The sequence below is a fragment of the Thalia democratica genome, chromosome 6 (assembly GCF_965202585.1).
Source record: "Thalia democratica chromosome 6, ktThaDemo2.hap1.1, whole genome shotgun sequence".
Taxonomy (NCBI): Eukaryota; Metazoa; Chordata; class Thaliacea; order Salpida; family Salpidae; genus Thalia; species Thalia democratica.
In genome coordinates, this window is record NC_139170.1 from 1,205,239 (window position 1) to 1,229,496 (window position 24,258).

The 24,258-nt window shown below is 23.0% G+C and overlaps 1 protein-coding gene across 7 annotated transcripts in view; it reads right to left on the minus strand.

Moving 5' to 3' along the window:
- LOC145838681 (tight junction protein ZO-3-like) overlaps positions 1-24,258 on the minus strand; it is a 49,921-nt gene that overhangs the window by 19,835 nt on the left and 5,828 nt on the right. For all 7 annotated transcript variants that reach the window (XM_082946310.1, XM_082946308.1, XM_082946307.1 and 4 more), the window contains exons 7-19: positions 22,532-22,570; positions 21,892-21,952; positions 17,806-17,926; positions 17,259-17,365; positions 15,638-15,851; positions 15,239-15,284; positions 14,495-14,632; positions 12,734-12,884; positions 10,835-10,943; positions 3,856-3,992; positions 3,193-3,275; positions 787-956; positions 424-519 (exon numbers count right to left, since the gene is read on the minus strand). In XM_082946310.1, coding sequence (XP_082802436.1) covers positions 424-519; positions 787-956; positions 3,193-3,275; positions 3,856-3,992; positions 10,835-10,943; positions 12,734-12,884; positions 14,495-14,632; positions 15,239-15,284; positions 15,638-15,851; positions 17,259-17,365; positions 17,806-17,926; positions 21,892-21,952; positions 22,532-22,570 — 1,472 coding nt within the window. The remainder of the gene's footprint in view (positions 1-423; positions 520-786; positions 957-3,192; positions 3,276-3,855; positions 3,993-10,834; positions 10,944-12,733; positions 12,885-14,494; positions 14,633-15,238; positions 15,285-15,637; positions 15,852-17,258; positions 17,366-17,805; positions 17,927-21,891; positions 21,953-22,531; positions 22,571-24,258) is intronic.

The window sequence follows — 24,258 nt, forward strand, 5'->3', positions numbered from 1 at the left end:
TAAAATCCATCCGGTTGTTTTGTGACGTCACAAAAGCTTTTAAACGCGCGAAATGAAGGAGATTAGTAAATGAACATATGCTGCCTTCGACGCACTAATCGCCTGTTGGTTCTCACATTTTTGCATGTATATTTCAAATAAAAATGTGGTTGAATTTATCAATTCTTATTTTCAAATTTCGTAAACTTTTCTAAAATACTATTTAATTATTTCAAACTAATTGATTTTTTTTACAACTGCAATTTTTCAACCTAGAGTAAAAGTTGATACTTTGCTGTTTTTTTGATGCTGTTTAATTTGCTAAGTGTTTATTTTGAATAACTTTTAAGAAGATTTAAAAAAAAAAAATCATTTCATAAAGATCAGAGTACTCTCTAGCCAACCTTTAAATAGAATAAAATATATAATTAATTTTTTATATACCTGCAACTTCATAAAGATCCGAATGATCACCAGCTAATCTTTCTCTGGCGATATCTGCAAGCGGTCCGAATATTACCACTGGCCTCTTGAATCCAGCTAAAAATCATTTAATAAATTTAGTATATTTATAAATAATTATACACGCTGTTATAAGTACACCAAACAAACAAACTTCTTGAAGCAAATCAATTTAAATTAAAATTAATTTGAAGGAAACATTTGAATTATTACCTAATAATTTATTTAGTCCAGATAACAATAACAACTAAGTTTTTAAGCATTTAAGATTTAAATAATATTTTTATACACTATTATACTAACATGTTACTTATTTTAACCAAATTTTATCACTTTAAAAATTACCTTCTCTTAGTACGACTCTTTCATAGGCAGGGAACATTGCGTTGGTAGCACTTGAGGCTGGCGCCTTCTGCGATTTCTGGTTCTTCAGGATCCTCCTTCCGATTCCTCCCCTCCCCTTCTCCTTCATTTGAGCGATCTTCCTGTCCTGAACCATCTTCAGTTGCTCAGCTCTGATGAAGATCGTATTGTTTAAATTATTATTTGGAATTTGTCAATATTTGCACTTATTTTGAGTATATTTTGAAAACACGACAAAAATAAGTGCAAATGTCGGCGGAAGGCGTTTTATCTATAAACTTTTGATAAGGTTGTAATAAATTGATTTCAGTCTGTTTAATTTTTATACTACATCATCTTAACTTGTTCAGCTCTAAAGATCATTTTATTAAAAAAAATTGTAGGCTAATTGAAGAACTTATTTTCTCAGATTTAAAAAAAAGTACTTTTTTTGGCAGAAGATTTTGATTTTTTTAATTAATTTAGGATAATTGTTACTTAAGGATAAAGTATTTTAATTGTATTTACATTTTTTAACTGTTCAAGTTTTTATTCTGCTAGTTTTCGTAATATCTACAACTTTTCAGCTGTGAAAACTTCATAAATATCAATAAAAGTTAATGAAACATGTTTTATTTAGAATAATAGATGATACATCTTATAATGTTGATTTATATAAACAATTAAAATCTTTTGGGGGTTGTAAAAACAAAAAAAAAGTTATAATCTATTGAGCTAAAATTTATTTCAAGTTTAGCTTTGCAAAACTTAAAAAGTATAATAAAACGTTTTAAGTAGATTTACAGCATATTTCCATTATATTTTTAATACAAAACATTGTATTGATAATCTATTAAATTCAGTTTAGTTTGCTATGTCGTAACATTCATATTTTTTTCAGTTTTACTTGTTTAGAAATTTAAAACCAGTTAGAATTTCAAAGTATTACAAAACTGCATTGTTGTAGAAGTAGTCTCAATATTCTTATTATCTTAATGATTTTTCAATTACATTGTTGTGTTATAAAACTTAAATTCTATACAGGTTATTAAATTAGTGTCTGGATATTTCCTATATTGATTATTTTCAAACGTTTTGTAAGCTGGGAACTTTCTCATATTTTTATATTCTAACTACATACAACAGTAACAACATATATGGAAGCCAATAATAAAATAAATAGATTATGAAATTGTCAGATCATAATATTTTTAATGTAATTGAATACAAAAACTAACTAAAATTCATTAATAAATTCAAATAATAGTAAGCCATAAAAATATTTAGACATAAAACTAAAAAAAAATATATTTGCCTCTAAAATTGATCGTTCCAAGGTAAACTTTTAGGTTTTCAAAATACTTAATACTTTCAAACCTAATAAAAATCATTTAGTATTTGTTTATACTTTTATAAAATTTAACAAAATATCCAAGTAGACTTTTATAAAAAATATGTTCTGAAAATTTACTCAAAATTCTGTAAAACAAAAATTGGAAATTCAATATATCCAGCGTGGTATATTTGCACAGAAAACGAAGGGAAATTTCGAATAAAACATTTATTACACAAGTGAAATAGTGGAAAATCTTACAGAAATTTCCTTGAATTTATTGATTTTACTTTGTACATTTTCACATAAAACTTTATATGTGGCTTTTATACTTGCTTTGTAGGTCAATTTACTTTTGTTTAATCTTTTATAAAACTTATTTTGTTAAAATAATAAAAAATTGTTTATTTTAAAATTACATATTTTGTATCGTTATTTTTTTATATATACTTTTAATAAATTAGCTACTTTATAGGTTATAATAACCTATCAACTTAATCTAAATTAAGTTTTAATGACTGTTATTCTTATATATTAGAGCTATTATGCCAAACTCATGCTCATTTAAACTTTTTCCCTTATACTTGAATAATTATGTTTGTTTGATAAGTTATTTAATTGTTGTTTCTTCACATTAAGTTATTACAGAAAAAGTTCATAAAAGTATTAAACTTATTCCAAGTATTTTTGCACGTGCATTAAAATATGAAGTATTTGAGTGAATCAATTTTTATCAGATTATGATGATAAGCAGTGATAAAATAATATTTGATTGGCATTCATGTTATGACTAATAAAAATTGAATTTACTTATTTTCAGTGTAAATACTAGACATTTTACCGATTAATTCAGTAACTTTAGTTTTGTTGACTAGTAAATTTTTTAAAATATTTTTTACTTAGTTAAAAATTGGTATTAAACATATTTTAGAACTAAGTCAGAATTAAGACAAATATTTTTTAATTTTAAGTTATGAAGAAATTTACACTTATTTTTTATACTTGTATTATTAAGTACACCTATTTATATTTTCATGTTATTTAACTTATTTTATTTTAGTTTATTTTGTATTTACCTGCTCCTATTAGGAATTACACCTCTCTCTATTTCCATATTATTTCTTCCAATTCTTGCACCAAGCCAATAACCTACCATACCCTGTTTAATTAATTAAAACAAATAAAGTTCTAAATAATCAAAGGTTTTTGCAAGTAAGTACAAATCAGAACGTAGGTTAAACATTTCTGCAGTACAATAACATAAAATTGAAAGTTTATGGTAAGTAAAACAATCATTAAAAAACTATTTTATTTAGAATAAACTCACTAACTTATGGTAAAAAAATAAACAAAAGCCAAAAAAGTTACACAAACTGCAAAGTTTTACAGTAGGCATGTGATATATTAAAATATTATTAATATCATTGAAAGGTATTTAAAAATCTACAATGAGTATTTACTTTAGAAGCACATATCAAATTTACTTAGTTGTTTAAGTTGCTTTTATTTTAAGTAGTATAGTTTAAATAAAACCCTACTTAAAAATATTTAATTAAAATAAGCACTTAGTATTAGTACAAATACATGATCAGCGTTAGACTAAATTTAGTTTTACTAAAACTTATTACTAATTAGCTAACATAGTTTTTTACATACCCTGAATGTTATTTTTATTGACTATTTATTTCGATACTAACCATGGGTTTAATTTAATTAAAATTATATTTTTATTATTTTACCTGGTAAAGTGTATCTGATATCCTGAATGTGGATCCTTGTCTAAACGACATTTCATGATCTCCTTCGTTTTCATATTTGAAATGTGTCCTGATGTAGAAAGAATCTCCAGTTCCTCTTTCCAATATCTTCTCGTACACTGTTGAAAATTTTATATAATTGATATTTTGTTTAAAAAATGTTCAATTTTTTTTATATATTTGATGCTTTACTAATATTTCCTGATACACAGTAGATTGTTTATTTCTACTAAAAAACATATCTCATATTACATTAATAGCACTTAAGTCAATGGTATCAAGTTTTAAAATCATAGATTTTTATGCTGCAACATCAACAAAACAATTTTTAAATTTCAAAGTTAATTAACAAGCAATACTTTAGTTTCATCTTAACTAATTAAGGAGAAATTTAAAATATCTTGGAGTTGAAAACATAGTTTAACATTAACCTTTTAAAATAAAAATTTTAATAAAACTAACCTTCTAAAATGTTAATATAGTCAGTAGTTAGTAGATAATACTCTACTTTCACCTTAACTAGTTTTGAAGGAATTTATATAAGACAATGGACTGTAGCAAAAAAAAAATTCAATATTTAGGTATATCATTTAAACAGAAGACTTTTACACTATTTTAAAATAGTAGTCACTTGTAAATGTAAAACTTGTATTTATAAATATTTAGGGTAATATAATAATTAGATTTAATTGGTGCTTGTAAGCAAACTTATTAACCTTTAATATTTATAATTTACAAATAAATATAATTCACATGTAAAGATCACGTTTACTCTATTTACAGCAAGTCAACCGTTATACTATAATTGGTTTGATTTCATCTGTGATTATGTACAATAATCATACATTGTATTATTACATTTCATTGTTTATAGTCATTAACTAAATTAAAACATATGATTATTAAAACAGTATAAGTCGAAGGAAATGGCTAAAAAAGAAAGTTGTAACTTCTTATTTTCCAAGTTTTGTAGGTAAATGGGAAATTAGATATTTACTTTATGTTAACAAACCATGCATTTGTAGCATAAATATTTTAAGCTTGGAGAAATTTTAACTGGAATGAAGTTTCGATATGTTGACATTACTGTTCAAAAACACTTTTGTTAATGGCATAGGGGGGGGGGGGGGGGTCCACCTTGATTTTTACAAGTTGATCTTATTTTGTAGAGTTTTATCTCAACTATCAGAAACTTTTAACCGCTTGAAAATTTTAAAGTAATTCTTTAGATATGAGCGATCAAAGTCGGTTACCTCACTAGGTTACTAATGCAAGGCACAAAATAAAAACGCAAAAAAAGACCATTTTATTAAAAATCTATTTCTTTCTTCATTTTCTAAGCAATCTTTTTTAAATTTTCACAGAAAGTGTATTATTAAGTTTTAAAAAGATTGAAAGCAGGAATTTTTTTAATTTTGAAGAAAATAAAACCTATAAAAAAAAACAGTTTTTTTGTTTTTTTAATCAAAGTTTTTTTTTTAATACTGTTAAACTTCCAACATTCAAAGTCTTTTAAACTATAAAAGGAAAGTTTCCTTAAAGTTTGAGGTCTCTATCTCAAAAAAAGAAGAAGATAGATTTTTAGTAATTTTAAATTTCCGAGAAAATTGACCCCGAAAAATTTGCGGTTTGTATCGAAAACTTTTTATAAAAATTACAACATCTCAAAAGTTAAATATTTTTTCTAAATTCTATAAAAACTGGCTTGCAGTTTGTACTTAAAGCTTTAGTATAAGATCCAATGTTGTTTTAGTAAAAAAATGTCGGACCACCTATCCTTTAATTTAAAAAAAAATAAAGCAAAACATTGTTCAAGTAAATAAAACGTATAATATTAGTTTTTAAGCTCACGAACTAAATGCTTTATAACTACAAACATACTTGTTAATAAGCAATTTTGATTTTGAACACTATAAAAAATTAATACAACAAAATTATACATGTCATAGGTTTTGTCTAAATGTTGTTATTTTTAATACTTTTGTAGCAGGTATTTGTGTGCGAGCCCTAGACTCGTCTAAACAGTAAATAAAACTTCTAACTTGCCTACTACCGCTGTTTATCAAATATCTACAGAATTAATATATATCTATACCGATACAAACTATGGAATTTATTGTGTTACGTCAGTAAATGTCTCAGATGTTTCATTTTTCAATAAGAAATATGTGAAACAAATACTTTACTTCAGCAACGACTTTCATTTGCATGTGTTTAAATAATATTAATTTAAGCATTGTACTCATAAATTGAGATTTATTTATATCTACTTTAAATATTTTAGTTAAAAAATAGGATTTAAAACACCTAAAACTTATAAACTTTATTTCAAATGTACATGTAATTTTGAAAAAAGCATGAAGAAAGTTTCAATTTAAACAGTTTTTATTAATTGTTATTTTAAAACAAACACTAATTTTTAGGACTTATCCTCAAATAAAACATCTAGTAAATATATACTTTTAACTTCAAAAACCGTTATAAGGCATACGTTTATAGAACTATAAAATATTATTATATTCTAAATGTTACGCCAAGTGACTAGCTCTTTTTTTGTTATTTATTTGTTAAATTAACAATCAAATTCAGACAGAATTAATATTAAAACTAAATTATACAAAACATGCATCATTAAAATAACCTGTATATTTCACTATTAAGAATTGGACAAAATGTAATAAATATTATGAGCTTAAGAGCTAATTTGAAAGATATGGTTTCAGTAATCAACTGTCAGATATATATCAATAGATTGAGTAACAAAAAAATCATTTAAAATGTTTACGACGCAACAAAAAACTATTAAAACTTTGTTATTACGTCATTGAGTCACTTAAATATTTTTATTTATTTTTTAAATCAAAACTTTTAATCAATACCTTAACTTTATAAACCTTATTACAAACATAAGTGTAAGTTACTTTTTTTATTAAAAAACGATTACTGCAAAAATTGATAAAGTTTAAAAGTCCTTGATATTTTTTTATGTTGTAACGTTAAACAACTACTTGAACTTTTTCATTATTAACTTTTAATATAAATATTTTTAAATAAAAAAATTAGTTAACAAATTTTGTTCACTTTAAAAACCGTCATCAGTATTAATTTTATATTATAAATTTTTTTTGAATGTTATGGTAGTAAGTAACTTAATTTATTTTGTGAATTCGTAAACTAAAGAAACAACTCCAGAAAGACCTAAATTTAAAAAAAACTTTTTTAATTTATAATTTATCACAAGTAATGGGGAACTAAAGAGCTCCTTGAAAAATAGTTGAAGTGTAAAAAAATTCAGTTCCTCGCAAGCTTTAAACAAACTAAGTTGATACATATACTTACCATGCAACACAACTGCTGAAATTTTCTTCTTACGTCAGCAAGTAGCTGATAATGCAAGTTTATTACAACATTTAATTTTGAAAACTTCCTTAATCTTTAACAAAAAGATATTTAAAATTTGAAAAAATATAGCAGTATACAACTTCTCAAATCTTCTGTTTTAATTACTATTTTTTAACATTTCTTTACCATCGAAATCTTATTAATTGGACCATATGGAAAGTTTTTATACTAATAAATTTAAATTATTTTTTGAACTAAGACCTTTTAATACGTTTGTAATAATTTGGATTGTCATCAAACCAACTTTATGTGATCTTAAAATATGCAAATTATCATAAATTGAGTTATATGCTAACACGTTACCAAACAAAAAATATAACTTCAATTTTAACTAAATGAAAAGTTTAAGCCAGATATAATTATACTATATTGCATGTTATACGAAATATGTATTGGTAATATTACCTGTAAATGTGAGTATTTCATAGTTTTCTAAAAATTAGGAATTTAAGAGATCCTTTAAAACAATGTGAGTTAATAAACCTAGATGTAGAAATACAATTGAATTTTTTACAAATTTAGCTAAATTATTTTCACAGTGCATCACAAAGACTGTTAAAATTTTCTTGTTACGTCATTAAGCCACTCAAATGCAAGCTAGTTAAAAAGTTTTATTGTTCAAAAGACATACAGTTTTGTTGTTTTGTATTCAAGCAGACTCATATATATTTCAAAAAAATATAAATTAAACTTTTTACAAAACTTATAACACTTAATGAGAAAAATTAAAACAATATCTTCACCCATGTAGATAAATATGAAGATTCTATAAAGTTAAATACATACTGCATACTTTATACTTTAAAGGTGGCAATTAAAGTTCTCAACTAAAATAAAATAAAAGGAGATTGATCAATAATAAATTTTAAATTTTATTAAACAAAACAATGTTTCACTCGTTTGAAGACGAGATCTTCAGTTGTTTAAAATCTTATTCAAATAGAATAAAAGTTAAATACATATATAAATGTAATTTATGAAATATTTTATGGTAAAATGGGTAGTATAAAAACTGTTTAAATAAAATAAATTCTAATTTATAAACGTATTTTAAATAAATCAAAATCTTAAAATCTTTAATGACAACTTGTCATTTTTTATGGCTATTTTTTTGATAAAGTTACTATTAATAAATTACTATTTTCTTATATTTGACTAGGTCGGAATTTTTCCCAATGAAACATGGTAGTAAATAAAATATTTAATTGCTCAATTATTATTATATTTAAGAACTTATTATCAAATTAAATATGTAATCATTACAAAAACTATACAACACAAAAAATTGATAATTCAAATTCTGACATTTTAAAGTATGATAATTCTGAGTTAATGGCTGTTATTTTCTATTTATTTCACCATAGAAATTATATTAATTAGACATTGTAAAAACTTTTTGTACATTGTAAATTAGATTTAAATGTATGGCCACTTGAAAACTTTATAAGAATTTGAAATTTATAAGAACTTTAATTGTCATCTAACCAATTTTGTGTTATTATGAGATGTGCAAATAATTGCATTTTAAATTGTTTTTTTAAATAGTTACTTTAATATGTAACTTTAACAGCTTTTTGTAATCTAATTTGTAAATTACAAACGAAGGTTAAGAAAAATAATATAAACTAAACTTTAAGTTATAGGAAACATATTTTTAAATTGTATTATTTTCCTTGTTAAATTTAATAAGTTGTCATAAATATTTAGGAACTAAGAAGCTCCTCTAAATAAAGGACCAATAGGCATTTACATAGGCAATTCAACGAACATCATACTAATTTATCTCTAATATTTTTTACTATTCACAACAAAGACTGTAAAAATTTTCTTCTTACGTCATTAAGCAACTCAAATTTAGCTAATTAAGAAATTTTAAAGTGGGAAAACTTGCAATTATATTTTGGTTATCATTTAGGCAGATTTTTACACATTATAATAGTGGAACTAAACTTTTTAATTTTATACTAAGTAAATATTTGTATTAATAACTTTCTTAAAAAAACATATGGATATTTTTATATAGTATTATTAATTAAAACTTAAATAAGTATATCAATAGTTAATAATAACTGTTCTAAATTTTAGGTTGAGTTTCAACAAACAAATGTACAAATTCACTCATTATTAAACAAACATATTATTATTTAGTTCAATGTAGTTAATATTCTAATTTTTCGTTAAGCTTGGGCAACTAGATGTACGAATTCTTTATACGTTAAATATTATAATACTCTGAATTATTTTACTAAAACAGTAAACTTTTTCTATTGCATATTTTATTTGTTTTTATTTATTTTGTAATATTTTAATTTATTATTATCATAGTCAACTAAATAGATCTGCAGGTGTACTTTCAATTTTTCAATTTTTTTTGGTTTAGACCAAAAATAAGTTTAAAAATTTACTAAAATATGTCTATTTACCGTAATTATGTATTTTTTATTCAAGATCAAAATCTTGTTAATCAGTTGATCTAAAAACCTTTTTATATTTTTAAATTTTAAATTATTTCTTGAGATTTTGCCGCTTTAAAACGGTGAATATATGAAATGCATATTTATATAAGTTAATTATATTTTTGCAATGTAACCTGAAACTATTTTTTTAATTTTAACAAGTTGTTTTAAAATTTTGGAACTGAAAAGCTCCTTCAAATGTAGAAGAGTTCATCAAAAGAACTGATGTGTTAAACTCTGAAAGCTAATTTGATTAAAATACTCATGATGCAACACTAAAATTACCAAAGTTTTATTCTTACGTCACAAAGTAGATGATAACGCAAACTTGTTGAAATATTTACTATTTTTTAAAGTTGTCATTATATTTTAGTATTTAAGTAAACTGTATAGCTATCAGTTTACTTGTTTTCTTTTTTAATATTTCATTATGTTTTATTACTAAAATCTTTTAAAATAACTACATTTCTTTACGTTCTAAAAACTAGTTTTGACCTATGATCAAGTCTAAAAAAGTTAAATAATATAAGAAACTTATTTCTTACCTTAGACTAAACTTCAATTAACACAAAAAATTCTAAGTAATAAGTAAATTAATATTAATTTCAATACTTTTTAAATAGTTAATTTAATATTTTATATTGATTATTAATTCAAAATATTATTAATGTTGATAGCTGAATTGAAATATTTATATTGATAGTCAACTCTAAATATTTGTATTGATAACTATTTTAAAACATAAATAACAATCTATAATTCAGTTGCGCAATTTAAAGAAGAATAATAATCATTATTTATAATGTAATTAAAAATTCTAACATTTAGGTTGAGCTTGGGCTACTAGATGTACAAATTCATCCAATAATTGAAAAAACATACTAATGTAAAATTTAAACATTTTTCTTAATTTAATTTTTACTTTTAGGTTGTGCTTGGGCAACTAGATATACGAATTAGCCAGCAGGAAATTATTTTAATTAATTTTTATATAAATACTATTTATTCTTACTTTTAGGTTGAGCTTGGGCTACTAGATGTACGAATTCTCCAGCTGGGAGTTTTATTTAATTAGTTATTATGTAAATATTATTTATTCTTACTTTTAGGTTGAGCTTGGGCTACCAGATGTACAAATTCTCCAGCTGGGAGTCCCATCAATGTCAAAACTGCTTCTTCTCTGATGATGTTCCTGAAGTTCACTCCGTTGACCTGTGAAAAAATTTGTAAAATATATACCTGTGGAAATATTTGAATTTTTTTTTTTTTGCATATCTAAATATGCATAAAAAATTAACTGTCTACATATAAACTAGAAAGGAGTAAACATATTACATTGTAATATTTTTTATATTTGGTTTTTTAAATGTTAGTTTGAAGATCAGTTTAATTAAGTTAAGCTTAGAACTCAACAAGCTTTTTTGTTTGTATATTAAACATTGTCAAATGCAAAATATATATACAAATTTTAATTTGTAAGCTGACTGCATTATATATACTTATTTTATTCAATTATTTTATCAGATTTATTTATATATACAAGAAGATGATTTTATTTCGATTTTTGTCTTTATGACACCAGTATCCAAATGGTTTAATTTAATAGTAAGTTGCAAATATACTTTAAATTTAATTTTCATATATTCAAAGCAGTTAGTTTTGATATATACCAGCATTTTAAGGGGAGAAAAATAGATATTATGATATTAGTATTCTAAATTTGAAAATATATGAATTCAAGGTTACATATCATGTATTAAATAAATTGTTTATACAAAAATTGGAATGTTTAAATTTATCACTTTATAAAAAATGTTTTTTTAAAGTAGTTGATAGTAGTAAAACTACTGAAACAAAATTAATATAACTAGAGATTAATCTAAAGAAAAACAGGCTTAATTGTGTTATAAATACAAATTTTTGTTCAATACATAAATGTGAGCAGTAAACTTTTATATAAAAAAAGAACAAAGTTCTTCTAACTAAAAAAATGTTTTAACTTACAAGTTTGATTTGTTTGTGAAAGTCTGCTTCTTTCAAATCTTGTTTTGAGTAAAACAAAAATTAATAATTTAAATCAAAATCTCTAAATGCGAACTTTTCTTTTTGTAATTAAGAAAGTTTTAAGGGTGAAACAGAAATTTCACCTTGAAAAACTAGTAACTGGTTTGTATATTTTCCATATTATGAAATTATACTATTATCATTACAACCTAGAAACGCGCAAATTATCTAAGTGAACTGAATATTCAATAAAAAATTTAAGGTCTGGTTAATATTAAACAACGACATAAATTTTTATGAGGTCAACGAATAAAGTTGTAAAATAAAACAATGTTTTTTTGTTGTGCGACTTTTTATTGGTGTATTGTTCATTTTAGTTACTACTTTTTACAAGCTTCAAGTTCAGTTTCTCAAAATTTTTATTTAACTTAAAAGTTTTTTATTTTAATTATATATAGAACATTTTGTTCATCTAAATTTGATAACATATCTTTAATATTTCCATTGGACATCGTTACAATTTATTTTAATATTATAAAAAATCTGTTAATTAAAGTTAATGTTTTAATAATGAACATAATAACTTAACTTTTAAAGTTCTTTAAACTTTGTTGTAACTCTAGGGAGTACTACAGTATTATGTTGTAAATAAAAGGATATCTTTCATAGACTTAATACTTTGATACTCAAGTAAAAGGATATCCTTAACAAAAATTAATATCTTAATAAAAATACAAAAGGATATCCTTTATACGTTAAATATTTTAATAATATAAGAACTATTTTACTAATTTCCTTAAAAATATTTTATTTCAAAAATGCTGCATAAATATATTAATTTATAAAACAATTATGTTTTTATACAAGTTTTTAGTAAAATGAATAGACATACAAAGAGAACATAAAATATAGATTCTGCTGAAATAATACACATATATATTATTTTAGAAAATGTATCCAAAACATTTAATACATTTTAGCTTTTAATAAAAACAAACCATCAATATCTGATCACCCATTTTGAGTCCCTTATTAGCAGCAGCGGAGTTTTCCTGAACGGATGCCACGAAGATACCAACATCGTTGCCACCTGCCAATCGGATGCCAACGTTCTTGCCCTTGCTGAACTGGATCTCACGGACCGCTGTTCTGTATCAGAAAAGTTTAATGAAATAGATAATTTATTTTTTAGTGTTTTTTAATTATTAATTTAATTAATTTGTTGCTGCATTTGGTAAATTGCAATTCACAGACTGCGGTTCTTCTAATTGTTTTTTGAAGAACAAGAAAAATAATTAAAAAACTAATTAAAATGGCAATACAAAATAAAACATTACTAGCTAAAGTTCAATGTGTTATTTTATTATAACTTCAGCTGTTTTTGAGGTTACCATTTGGTAAAATAAACGAACTGCACAATTTAATGATCGATGGACTAAGGGTTTCACCTTAGTCCATCGATTATTAAATTACAATTTTTTGTAATAACTTAATTTATGGAAACACAAAACTTTAGTTTTGCTTTAGTGTGCATGTTTTAAGGTGTCAAACAACTAATTACTGAAATAAACCCGCTATAACATATAACAAAACTATCATCAAAACCCCTATTGTGTGTTAAAATGTATTATTATTACAATATACTTTTGTCTTTAAAAAGTTATAACTTTTTTAAGTTTTTAAACAGAACAAATGTTTAAAGTAAATGATTTTCAAACTAAAAATCAAATTCAGTTTAGTAGAATGTAAAAGCAGATGTGTTTTTAATGGATTATTCGAAAAAGTGTTAATGTAATTTTATTTGAAAAAGTGTTAATGAAATTTTCTGTCTCATACTAATGCGCTGTCGGTGGTTTTTAAAAATAGAAACTTGATTAATGTTTTTTACTGTGAATTTTACGTAATTTACGTTATCTGAATTATAAAAATCACGTAGATTACAACTTTCTTTAGTAAAAAATGTTAAAAGCTTCTGAATTTTAATTTAAAAACATTAACTTCTAAACAGCTATTTAAAATTTACTTGATTAAATTTTAATTATTGGTACTTTTTAGAAATAATTATTTTTAAATTATTTTATTTTTATAAAACATTGCTTAATATTATAAACATATAACATAGTTTGAAATTAAAAAAGTATTTCATGTTGTACAAAACTTTTAATGAACCAATAAAAATTTATTTTACACTAATCTACTTGAAAAAACACGTGTTTAGTAGTAAATAATTCACATATTAGCGGTGAAACTTGATACTTAATAAACCTGATTTGTGAGTAATTCTACATGTTTGTTTGGTAAAAACTTGTAGTAAAACTTTTAATGTGTTTTGGGCAGATATACTTTTCGACATACTAAAACAGTTTTTCTTAATATAAATAAAATTACAAAAATATTCAAATACATATAAAAACTCAATTAAATTTATTTTAAATTTTTTAAGCGTTTTAAACTTACAAAAATAAATTCACACACTAGTTTTTATATTTATCTTTTTGCATACTTGTCAATGGAAATAACTATTTTTTTTATATTTGCATTTATAATACAAAATTTTATAATTACTACTATAACTCTTAACTTTTGGGGTTCAACAGGCTAGTCATTTTTTTAAAGTGCTCCGCTTATTTTTTTAAATCAATATTTTTTAATACCTAACTATTAAAATTATTTGAATAAGAAACTATTTGCACTTGTAAGTTTTAAATACAACAACTTTTTTCGGTAACTTATTATTACTTTATGTAAAACAAACTAACGATTGAGGTTTAATGTCTTCTTCTTCTTCAACTGGGGGTTCAGAATATTCAGGTTTACTCGAATGTGAGTTTCTGTTGGAAGATGATTTACTGCTGGATGGTTGTACTACTTTGTTCAAGGAGGATTTTGATGCGGTCCTGAATATTTATATGATGATTAAAATAACTTATTTCATTAGACGGTTGTACTACCTTGTTTAGGGAGGATTTTGATGTGGTTCTCTTTTATTTACATATGCTTGTTTAGTGTTGTTTACACATAAATTTAAAACAAAAATTTGTTATTTAGAAATTAATACATTTTAGACTAAAACTATCTGAGTAAATACATTAAAGTTTTTTAGTTTTTTATGTTTGTTTAGTATAGTTAAAATATGTTTATTTCAAAACATTTTTTTGAAGCCTTATTTGAAATAAAATTTTGATACATTAATGGATAAAAAGAGCTACAATGTTAAAGTGATTTTAATTTATTTAGTACCTTTATGACATACATAAGACTTTCTCTAAATCTCAAAAAGAACTTAATGCAATTTTTGGTTTTTCACATGATTACAATAAACATTAAAATAATAAACTAAAATAGAAATAACATAATCTAGACAAAACATAATACATATTGTAATACAGACATTGGAATTGAACAAAAGAAAAACAGTTTATTGTTGAAATTTCATTGTTCTTTTGTGAATTCAAGTATTAAACAATGATAAAATCTGTTTATTTTATTTTTAAAAAACTTACTTGGATTTGTGACTTTTTGAGCTTCTTTTAGACGGAAGGCTTTCAACTGTAAAAATAATAAATTTCTTATTAAAATTTACAAAATCGTGAATAAAAATGTAAATATGTTAAATTCTAATAAAGATCAAAATATCTAAGGCTATTTAATTAAAATTAATATCAATATGCAAAAATTAAGTAAACTCAAATAATTCTTTAAGTAACTTTAAATAACCAAAGGCTAAAATTTTCACTACTACAATGTTTAATATTAATATCCTACTTTATATAAAATTCAAGTAAAAGTATTAAAAAAAATCTAACAAATTTAAGTTAATAAATTTGATGATCAAAAATATAGATTCAAACAAATACAATAATTAAATTAAAAATATTATTTCCAACAAAAACAAAACCCACCCTCACTAACAGAACCCCTAGAAACTGGGGCGGGTTGGGTTGTAGGTGGTTGCTTGGCAACAACTTCCACAACAGGTTTGGGTTCAGGTTGCACGGGTATGGTTACGGTGCCCCCGTCCTGCCGCTTAATCACCATGGTAACCTTGTTACGGTTCATTCCGATGGTTGCTATGGCGTCCTCGACCGTTTTGTTGTCCATATTTCGACCGTTTATCTAAAAAAAATTTAATTTTACAATTATTGATTTTTTACCTTTTTATAAATAATATGTTCTACTAATACTATTTTTTATGCATAACTTATGTTTTATTTTTTCATATTCGAACCGTTATGTGAAAAATTCTAATATTTATGTTTTATTCATTTTAACATATCTTTATAGAAACCCTGATATTTTTCAAATTGATTATTTTATAAAGTATTTATTAATTGTTTACAGTAGCCTTTTAACTGAAACATTCCATTTATCAGTTTTAAATAACAGTATGCCGTTATTCTAAAAGTTATCTATTTATTTTAAAATATAAAGATATATTTGTAAACATACATTTTTTTTATGAATTAGAATTAACGTAGCTGAAAAGTTATTTATGTTTTTTATAAATATAATTTATTTTATATTTTTACTTGCTAGATTTTAAAATCGTTTACTGAAAATTTGTACAGCTAAACAATACAACAAATTAATTAAAAACTTTTATAAATGCGTCACTTACTGACGCGTTTAATTTGTGAAAATAATCAAGTTGATTAATTTGTGTTGAGATAAATTATATTTGTAACAAATAAAAAGTTAACTAATGAACTCAACTAAGTTTGAAATTATTTAAGAGGTTGTATAAAAAAATTCTTGTTGTATGAAGTTATTTTAAAAGAAAAATGTTAAGCCACTTGTTGTACATTTTTAGGTTAATATTTGTTAATAGCTACCAACTTAATATCAAAATAAATTTTCATTTTAAATATATATGCTATAAATTAAAAAATTCAATGTGTTTAAACATTAATTAAGTAAAAAAAGAAAAATTTAAACAGTTAATAATAACTATAGAACATACAATGCTAAAAACGTTTCCTAATTTTAACTATAATGATAGTTTACAATATTTTTTTTAATCTGTTATAAAACAATTACGTTCACTATAGTTTTAATAAACGTTTAGTTAATCGATGATCAAGTTTGGAAACAAACTTCACATAAACATTTTTGTTTTACAAAAAGTCAGACAATTTTTATATTGAATGACATTATTATATTTCTTTTATGACTCATATATGTGACGTATCGTGGGAACTATGTTTTGTTTACAATAAGAATTAATATAAGCCTAATATTAAAATCTGAACCACAAAACCAAGTCTTTTTGTTACGCCACACAAAAATAAGATTATTACAAACTACCGTTAACATTTTAAAACTTAAAGTTTGAAAACAAAAAAATTTTCAACAACTTTAGCGTTGATTAAATTATAACGTTAGTTATAGTTACTTAGATGCTTGACTAAAAAAATATTTCTAAATTTATACATTTACAAAGTATTAATTTAGTTTTATTTGACCATGTTAATCAATTAAATAAGTAATTACTTTTTTATTATACTAAAATTAAATAAAACAAACCATTAGTACAGTATCTCCGGCTGATATAGATGAATTTCTGTCAGCTAAACTGTTTGGTTGAATGTCTTGAACAAAAATACGAGTTCCCAATTTCAGTCCATATGATGCTGTTAATAATTATTTAGTGAAAAACTATTTTTTTAAACTTTTTCAGAAAACTATATATTCTAGCTAAGACAAATAAATAAAACGAGTTCCTTATTTCAACCCATATGATGCTGTTAATAATTAGATATTAAATTACAATTTATAAAAAACTAAATAGTCCATCTGAGAAAAAGACATTAAAATTCAAATAAATATTTTTTTCTCAATCACAAGTTTTCTTCGCCTACAAATTTTTAAAGACTGTGTTAATTTTATAAGCTTTTTAATAAACTAAAAATCTAAATAAGATTAATTTTAATAAAAACAATATTACACACTGAGATTAATACAGCATGCTCTATTTTATTAGCAAGTATTAGAACAAAACATGAATAAAATATTTTTACGTTTTTATAGCCAATATATTTTATAAAACAAATTATTTATTTTAAAAACTAACTGTTAGCTTTGGTTTTAGTGAGCACAACAGTTTCAGGTTCGGGACTTTTTACTGGGAATGTTTTGGTCAGGGCACCTGCTACTTCGTTGGGGTTGTCAGGTGTCAGTGGTGATGAGGGTCTCTGTGATAAACAATTCAATTAATACTTATTTTTGTATTACTATCTATTAGTTAATTGGGATTGTCAGGTGTTAATGGGGATGATAGTCTCTGTGTGAAATATTTATTTAGTTATAAATTATATATATTATATTAGTCACAAATTACATTAAACTATAGTAAACTATATAAATATAATTTAATACAATTTAATCTATTCTTCTTTAGATGTGTTAAAATTAAAACAGGTTTTTGAGAAGAAATGTCAAGGTAAAATGATCTATTGTTTTCAAATAAAAAATCATCTTGTAAGTTTTTTAATGGTATGTTTTTAAAATGTGTTAAGTAAAAGAGTATTTTTTTAAGAAATCTATGACTTCATAAACTTCTACTAGTTACTAAACTGTTTGGTAAAAAAAGTATGTAAAAAAGAATTGTTTAGTATAACAATATTTAAAAAATTTACATTATAACAGTCTTTAAATAACATCTTCAAATTATTTTTAAATTAAAACAAGCTTTATGTTTTATACAGTTGAAATATAAACAGCAAACCGTTTTAATTTAAAACATACAGAACAAACCAAACTTCTGACATAAAACGTTACAGAAGGTTGAAGCAAAATATTAAAAACAACTAAGTACAAAACGAGATACATTATTTACGTTATAATTTTCCGCTAAATTAACTTCAAATTTACGTTGCAAATATAATAACTTTTGTTCATCATGATATATAAGTTTGCACTATTGCTTTTTCTAATATTTTTCTAGTGTTTAGTAAGAAAAAATACAACTTTTATATTGTATTCTGTGGTCATTAAATTTATTTAGAAAAAAATTTATGAAAATTAATTTGTTTCAACTGAAGATAAATTTGATTAACATTAAATAATTTCATACAATTCATTTAAAGAAAATAATGGCAATTTATTAGGAGAAGTTCTAAAAAAAATTGGCAGGCAAAAAAAGACTAGTATTAAATTTTTTTTTTTAATTTATGCTTGAAATATAACAGACTTAGTATGTTTGAAAAACTTTTAAAAATTAGAAATACGAATAAAAAAATTGTTAAATTTAGTGTTAAACCAATCTTAAAGCTTTAAATTTTCTACTTGTAGCAATAGTACAACTTATTTTGTAGAATTTTTTATTGAGACAATATTTCCACAAAAGACAATAAAACAGTAAACTTAATATGCTCTTAAGGGTGTGTCATATCAGAGTTTTGTAAAATACATGTATTAAAACAGGCTTTATATTAAACACGGGTTTTGTTTGTCTTGTAAGTATTACCAAGTAGTGGTTAGTTTAAAACTTGTATGAATTTTTGTTTACAACAACATTTATCTTTTAATGTTTTTCTGTGTAGTATTTTTATATTGTTTTAGCTATTTTCAATAATTTTATAAATAGTATTTTTAATTCTAATTATACTTATTCAATATAGCTTTATTAAGTACTAAACTTATTTTAATTTTTTTTTTTTAGTTTAAATTTATAAGATTTTAAATTATATTTTTATGAAATAAAAACATTTTCAGAGCGCATAAATAGCATAATGACATAACTTAATATTTAAATAAATACACAACTATATAGAATGATTAATCAAAATAATTCCAATGGACAAATAAGGTCACTTGCAAAAACAACTTCTCGTTTCTCCCATTTTATAAAAAGCTGTTTTCACTACCCGAGAAGGAATTCCAAAAACGCCAAACTTTAAAGTTTCAAGTCCGCGCTTTCAGTATATGAAGATAAAATATATTTTATATGAACTTTTTACAGCGTTTTCTGTAGTATTCAGAAATTTGATATAATTATGTATAAATTTACATGAATAAAATCGAAATTGAAAAACTTTCAGATCAAGTTTTTTAATAAATCCTAAAACACACTTTTTAGTATTTTTTTATTATATAACTGCTTTTTTTGTTGTTTACACTTAAATTTCTACTTTGTAATATAAAATTAAACCAAATTTTTAGCAATATACTAACAAAAAAGTTATTTATATTTAATTCAGTTCAAAAAAATAATTTAATACTTCTAGGAAAGACTATTTTTTATAGCCTTACTGAAACTTGAGCATAAAATATTTTTTGTGAAATTTTATAAACATTTGACGAATATATTGAACCAAGTTCAAATTTAAGACAATTTTTTTAAAACTACGGAAGTATCTTCGAGGAAGTAAATATATTTTTATATTTGTTTAACATAAACGTATTTCGATTTTCTGTGAAATATTTCAAGATGTTAGTCACAATTTTGGCTGCTTTTTTATAACCACAAAATTTGTATGAGATTTTTTTGATGTACAAAACAAAGTTTGTCACAAACTTGCTTTAGGGTTTTGAAGCTATAAATAAATAAGATATTTTACTCATGAAGTTTAAAATAATTTTATTAACTGTAAACGATTAATTTTGTTTCTTTAAGTTTTGTAAAGTATACTGTTCAAAACTATAATAAAAAACTTTATTTGCAAAAAAAATTATTTTTTTTTTTAAATTTAATAAAAACAGTTTTTAAAACTATATTTAATAATATTCAACTAAAAGCTCATACGCACATTTTAAACTGAATATTTTTTTATAAACAAACTTCGCAGTTTTTATTATGGGAGTGAAAATTGATGGCAAGCACAAAAATCTTTCATGTTTTTCTTATCGGTTTGCAGTTTATTTCTATTTGTTTTTGTTTACTTTAAATACAAAGACATCAACTTCGGTTAAACTTTCTTTTATTTTTGGCTATTTTTAAAACTTCTCAGTTTTTCAAACTTTTAAAAACAAAAATTTGAAACTTTTATACATTGTTTATACTTTAAAATAAATTTTAACTTATAAAACTTATACAAAAAATTATCCCTATTTTTATTTCAAGCTAAAGTTGTATAAGTTATAATTTTAGCTGTTTTGTTATTGATTTTGTTTTTAGTTTCATCTATTTCCGAGACTAAACTTTCGACATTGTTTAGCCATATAATAGGTGTATGACGCACTTATAAGTATTATTTGATATAAAGATAACTGTAACTTTGGAAACAAATTGCGTATATCTATAAAATCCATTTGTTTTGTTTTACAGGTAAATGACTCATTTTAAAACTGGTTCTATTTATTTAACTTTCAAAGCTTCTAAAAAAATTTTACTTCAAGGGATTATTTATAATCTTTTGACGCAGATAAATATTCAAAACAAGAAGTAACCTTTGAAATAAAACGTAAAAGGTCTATAAATATACAGTATTCTTTTTTATTTTAACTTAAAGTGATTTATCGTAAAAGTTATTCAAACTTGCGAATATTAAAATGCTAAAAATCTAAAATTGAAGTTAAAACTTTATTAATTAACTTTTTATTGTCTATTGCCAATTGTCTATTAATATTGTTTTTTAAGCTAATCTTCAAAGCAGTAATGTTATGTACTCTTTTTTATAAAGAAAATTACTTATAAAATTTTTAGTGAGTTTTTTAATTTTTGTATCTCAAGTAAAGTTCAAACTATTTTACAAAACTTCTTGAAATTCACTGTTATCTCCTGTTGACCTATTTAGAATTGAAACTACTTGTGATTTGTTTATTACGTAGTAAACATTATTTCATGACGTGTAAATTCCTCGAGTGTTAGTAAGAAGTACTGGTGACTTTAACATAAACTTTCACAAATTGTTTGTGCACAACTTTAATTGAGAATTTTTAAAAACATTAATAAAATATTTTGATTAGATATTTTATTGATGAGGTTGCTTATTCTTTGTAAATACGCATTGTGTATATTTTAGAAATTTAAATAGAAATTGTTTATATTTATAGGTTATTTAAAAGACATTAATTAAATATCTTTTTGTACACAAAAACTTGTGTATGACTTATAAACTGAACAATATAATAAGGTTAACAAAACAAAGTATTCCTCGATAACTATACAAACAACTTAATATAACTATTAGTCTTATTATGACGTCATAATACTCACCATTCTCGGAGGAGATCTGGGAGGACTTTCACTTCTTTCACTGGCTGATTCGCTCCATTCACTATAAATTAAAAATTAATTATTTGGTAAATAAACATATTTTTAACCGTCTTACTAAATTCAGAATACAAGAAGATTTTTTTGATAAAAAATAATAAAGAATAGCTAAAGCAAATATGTTGTTAACTAGGCGACTTAATACAAATATAAGAGTCTATAAAAAAGACAAAAAGTATATTTGAGACAAAAAGTATATACAATTTTTCTGTAAGTTTTTTATTGAAGTAGTATTTTCTTATCAGTATTAATTAGATAGTTTAGATTTTAATATTTTTTGTAGTATTTTTTTATTAAAAATATACTTTAAAATGCATAACAACAACTCTATTTAATTTTTTTCTATACACAAAAAACATTAGTTAAACTTATTTGAGACAAAAAGTATTTACAATTCTTCTGTCAGTTTTTTATTGAAGTAGTATTTCCTTATAAGTATTAATTGAGTAGTTTAGATTTCAATTTTTTTTTGTAGTATTTTTAAACTAAAAACATACTTTATAATGCATAACAACAAATCTATTTAATTAATTTTTTTTTTTTTTTGAGTTTATTTTATTTATTTATTTATTTTTTTTTTTACCTTCTTCTTGGTGAGGAGCGTCTTGAATGTCTGCTTTCACTGAAAAAATATTATTTTAATTTTATTTTGATTAAAACATTTAACAAATTATCTTTCATTGAAAAATATTAGTTTGATATAACTAAAAATTAATTAAAGTACTTTAAGTTTTACTATTGATAACAAAAAACTATTTTTTCTTAATATAAACAAAATAAACTCAAAGAATGTGAATTATTTTAATAATATTTTTTTCCCAAATCAAACAGTTTATGAGAATTTGTCAATATTTATTATAGATATATTTGTTTTATTACATATCAAAATCAAAGCAAACTTATTTGATCTTGGTCGTTTGCACAAACAGAGTGTGGTGAAATAAACTTGTGTTTTGTTTTAATTTACAAAATACAGTGAATTGTTGCACTAAAAAATCTAATTATAGGCCACTTAAATTTCTCCTTTTATTTAATTACAGCAATTACTTTAAAAAAATTTAAACTAAAACATTTACTGAAATTTTAAATTGTGTAGATTAAGTTTTTTTTCACACTTCATTTAGTTTATTACTACTAAAACCTTAAAAGTACTTAACTTATTGTAGACAATTTTATATTTTGTATAATAATAAGTAAAGACTCTAAAATATATGTTGTATGTAAAGTTTAATATTAAATATAAGGTACAAGTTATTCTTTTTCTGTTTTACAAACATTTTTCAAGTGCTAAATGGATGTTTTAATTACACTCTAATCATCTTTGAAGAATTAAAAACTATTTCTTACAATTTTTCGAGTTGATGATCAACAGGACACTAAAAAATTAAACCTAATTTTTATACAATTGTTACTAAATGACAGTTTTATTTCTGTAACTGCTGCAACAATACTTTTGTAAACAACAATTTTTCAAAAATGTGCCAAAACAAAAAACACTGTTTACTTTTAGAGGCGTTTTCATTTAAACTTGTTCAAATAAAATATAAGTTCAAAAACATGTTTGCCCATAGTATTTTCAAATGTTAAGATAGAAATTTGTTCTAAACTTATCTTTTATTTCCGTTACAAACTTTTATTAAAAATTTGAAATTTTTTCAAGTTTTTAAACTTATTTAATTTTTAGAATATTTTTACTTCACTTTATTAGTTTTTTATTTCACTAATGGCAGAGGCTGTATAGACTCAAATGAAAAGTATTTTTTCAACTAATTATACTTTTAAAATACTTTCTTATTATTGATTAAAATTTTTTTTTGTAATAAACCGAATAATAAATCCAATGCAATTTTAAGATTTAGTTAAAATTTTTCAGCAGTGTTAAACTTTAAGATAAAATTATTTTCATGAATTTTTTGCAAATTTAAAACAAAATTTACTAACATAATTTAAACTTTTTGTTCATTTAAAACCTAAACCGAGTATTTTTTCAAACCCCACTACATAATTTTGTTTGAATTAAAACTTATACAAAACTCCAGAAGCAAAAATACAAGTTCAAATTCTTGAGTTTAATACAAAAGTTGACTTTAAAAGGGCAAATTTTGCGACCTTTTATAAGCAGTTCATTAATTATTTACAAATTACTACAACTGAATACTTATACTCACAATACCGCCAAATTTATTATGACGTAACACTACTTATAATATCATGTTTTACTTCTTTTAAGTGTTTAGAATTAAGATTAGCAAAAGAAAAACGAAATAAATAGATTAACAATAAAGTTACTAGGAATTTTCAACACCATGT